This window comes from Echinops telfairi, unplaced genomic scaffold (genome assembly GCF_000313985.2).
Source record: "Echinops telfairi isolate 266 unplaced genomic scaffold, ASM31398v2 ScPeMD7_7458;HRSCAF=8496, whole genome shotgun sequence".
NCBI classification, from domain to species: domain Eukaryota; kingdom Metazoa; phylum Chordata; class Mammalia; order Afrosoricida; family Tenrecidae; genus Echinops; species Echinops telfairi.
The window spans coordinates 45,510,344-45,512,968 of NW_022111358.1; the positions used below are offsets into that span (position 1 = coordinate 45,510,344).

Sequence of the window (2,625 nt, forward strand, 5' to 3'; positions counted from 1 at the left end):
AACTAAAAAGGAGGGGGAATAAAGGGGAAAAAAGACATGGGTAGCGGGGGAACAGCGCACTAACCCACCCAAGGGGAGGGTATTGTTATATCTCCACAGGGAAAGAGGGACAAGACTTCAACCCGGTGCTTCAAGATGTGAATGGAGAGAGGAAAAGGTCAGGCCAGGAACGGCGCACCAGGGAAGGTTCCCCATCCCACGGTGCACCTGCTTGCCTGCGTGTGGGAGAGGGACAATTCGCCAGGGAAGTCGTTGCTGTCGGTCGGCACAGCTCGCCACAGGTTCACAGGTTCACGGTATTTTTCTCTTCCTCCTGCTGTACAGATCGCTTGACCATCTCTTACTGCCGGAGTCGTGGCCCTGGGGGGCAGAACGTGAATAAAGGTCAGAGCTCCTGGGACTGTGAACCTCCGCAGGGAGACAGCCCGCCAGGCTCCCTGTGTATATTCATGTGGAATAAAGGGATTCGTGAGCAGACGGAGAATAATCCTTCACATTCTTTTGAATGTGCTTTGATTCCTAGACTCTCAGCTGCGGGTTGCCAGGGCCAGGGTTGGCTTGTGAGTCTAAACCGATCGCAGGGTGAGTTAGCAGCCAGCACCCAGAGCAGGTTTCCATCATACTCCGGGAGCCCCCGTTCCCACTCTCCCCAGCGCCCAGCAGGCTGTAGGCAACACCCTGATCGTTTTCTTGTTGTCCCAAGGCACCTCACTCACTATCTGCAGGTTCCTTCCACTGCCAACTTCGTCCCCCAGTTACACAGAGGGTAGAACTGATTATTTCTGGATGCTCCCTGGCCGCCCCGAGAGTCTCCGTGACCCGTGTTCCCTCTCCTCTCCCCCCACAGTGAATTCCAAGGCTGAAGTCAGGTTCCACTTGGCAACAGCCGACTGGATCGCAGAGCCCGTGCGGCAGAAGCTCGCCCTCACGGTAACCCACAGCCCCTACCCTTTGCTCCCTCAATGACATTTCAACCTTGATTCTGAGGGTCTCAGCTTCTCCTGTGTTTCCTCTGCAGCATAAAAACAAGATCAACAGGGCAGGAGAGCTGATCCTCACTTCCGAATGTAGCCGCTATCAATTCCGGAACCTGGCCGATTGCCTGCAGAAAATCCGAGACATGATCACTGAGGCCAGCCAGACCCCCAGAGAGCCTTCGAAGGAAGACGCGGAACTGCGGAGGCGCAGGTACCAGGAAAGGCCTGATGGACGGGGCTCCTCAGGGCCTCCCAGCAGACAGGGAAGAGCACCAGGAAGTGGGGACCCTGAGCTAGAAGGAGGGTCAGGAGCTGGTGCCCGCTGATCCTGCCGCTCTGGGCCCCTCAAAGTGCCTAGCGTCTCGCCATTCTGAAAAGCACTGATTGGGCCTCGGGGATTCTAACTGTGATCTTTCGGGTACAGGGTAGAAAACGCGAATCGGGAAAGACTTCGACTCAAGAGAATGAATTCTACCATCAAGACGAGCCGTCAGGTAGAGATGGACTGAGGTCGTGGTCTGGCGCCGGCAAAGTCAACATTGCCTCAAACAAAGAGGCCTTTGGCACCATAAAGAGAGGCGCCCTCCCTCTCCTGTTCATCCTCACCTGTAATATGGAAGCCGCCGAGGGACCGTTCATCTGGACCCGGCTGTGAAGGTCTCTAAGCAATCACCATGCTGTCAACCCTTCACTGCCCGTTAATGTACTTGCTATAATAAAATGTAAACTTAAATTGCCTTCCCTTCTCCGTCAGACTGCCTCACACAGAATTCCCGCCTTTCTCTCTCAGCTCCCACTTGTCACAGCAGGGAACAGAGAGGACTTAGTTCTGGTGCCTGCCCCCAGGAGAGGGAGGCTGAGAGCTAAGGGGGCATTCACAAGCAAAGGGTACTGTCCTACGTAAAGAGGGGAGTGGGGGCATGCTAGTTGCAGGGATCTATGACTAGCAGAGACAGGAAGGAGGTGGGGGGCAGGTGGTGGTGGTAAAGCGAGAGGGATGGTGGGAGGTAAGTCTGGTGAGGGAGCTGGAAGCTTGGTGGAGAGCCAGGAATTCAAGTTGAAGGAGTTTCAATCTTATGAAATGCGGGTCAGTAGGGAGCCACTGAAGAGCTTGTGCGAAGAAGGCAGACTGTGTGTTGGATGCTGCTGTGTTGGGCAGTGGGTTCTCAGGCAGAATCAAGGTTGAAAAAAAGTAGAAATTGGGAAGTTCAATTGTTGAGTACTCAGGCTACAAAATAGTATGTTACTCGTGTACTGTGATGATCTAAATGTAATGTAGTATTGAACAACAATGGCGTTGGGAGGAGTGGGGAAGCCAGCCCCCACTGGCTAATACTAATACTACCCACGGGTTCAGTAATACTACTTCTGGGTTCAGTAATGCACAATTGTACGGTTGAGATATATAAGTATTATATTAAAGTCATGGAGAGCATGAGAGATAGTACAATAATGCAGTCAGACATATTACATGGTAGCATTGCTCACCTCAGCCCAGATTGGTGGTCCACGTGGAGAGAGGGGGAAGGGAAGGAGGGCAAGGGAACAGGGAGAGGGGGAAGAGAGGGGAGTGACCAGGGAGTGAGCAGCAAGGAGGTCAGAGAGATCAGAGAGTTCTATATTGCTGACTCACTCATATATACCTTTT

The 2,625-nt window shown here is 53.1% G+C and overlaps 1 protein-coding gene across 1 annotated transcript in view; it reads left to right on the forward strand.

The window, feature by feature from the left end:
- The window catches only part of MRPL58 (mitochondrial ribosomal protein L58), a 4,804-nt gene extending 3,219 nt beyond the window's left edge, over nucleotides 1–1,585 (forward strand). Inside the window, exons 3-6 of the mRNA XM_004709151.2 lie at nucleotides 325–384; nucleotides 848–930; nucleotides 1,019–1,188; nucleotides 1,402–1,585. Coding sequence (XP_004709208.1) covers nucleotides 325–384; nucleotides 848–930; nucleotides 1,019–1,188; nucleotides 1,402–1,486 — 398 coding nt within the window. The 3' untranslated portion in view covers nucleotides 1,487–1,585. The remainder of the gene's footprint in view (nucleotides 1–324; nucleotides 385–847; nucleotides 931–1,018; nucleotides 1,189–1,401) is intronic.
- The last annotated feature ends 1,040 nt before the right edge of the window (nucleotides 1,586–2,625 follow it).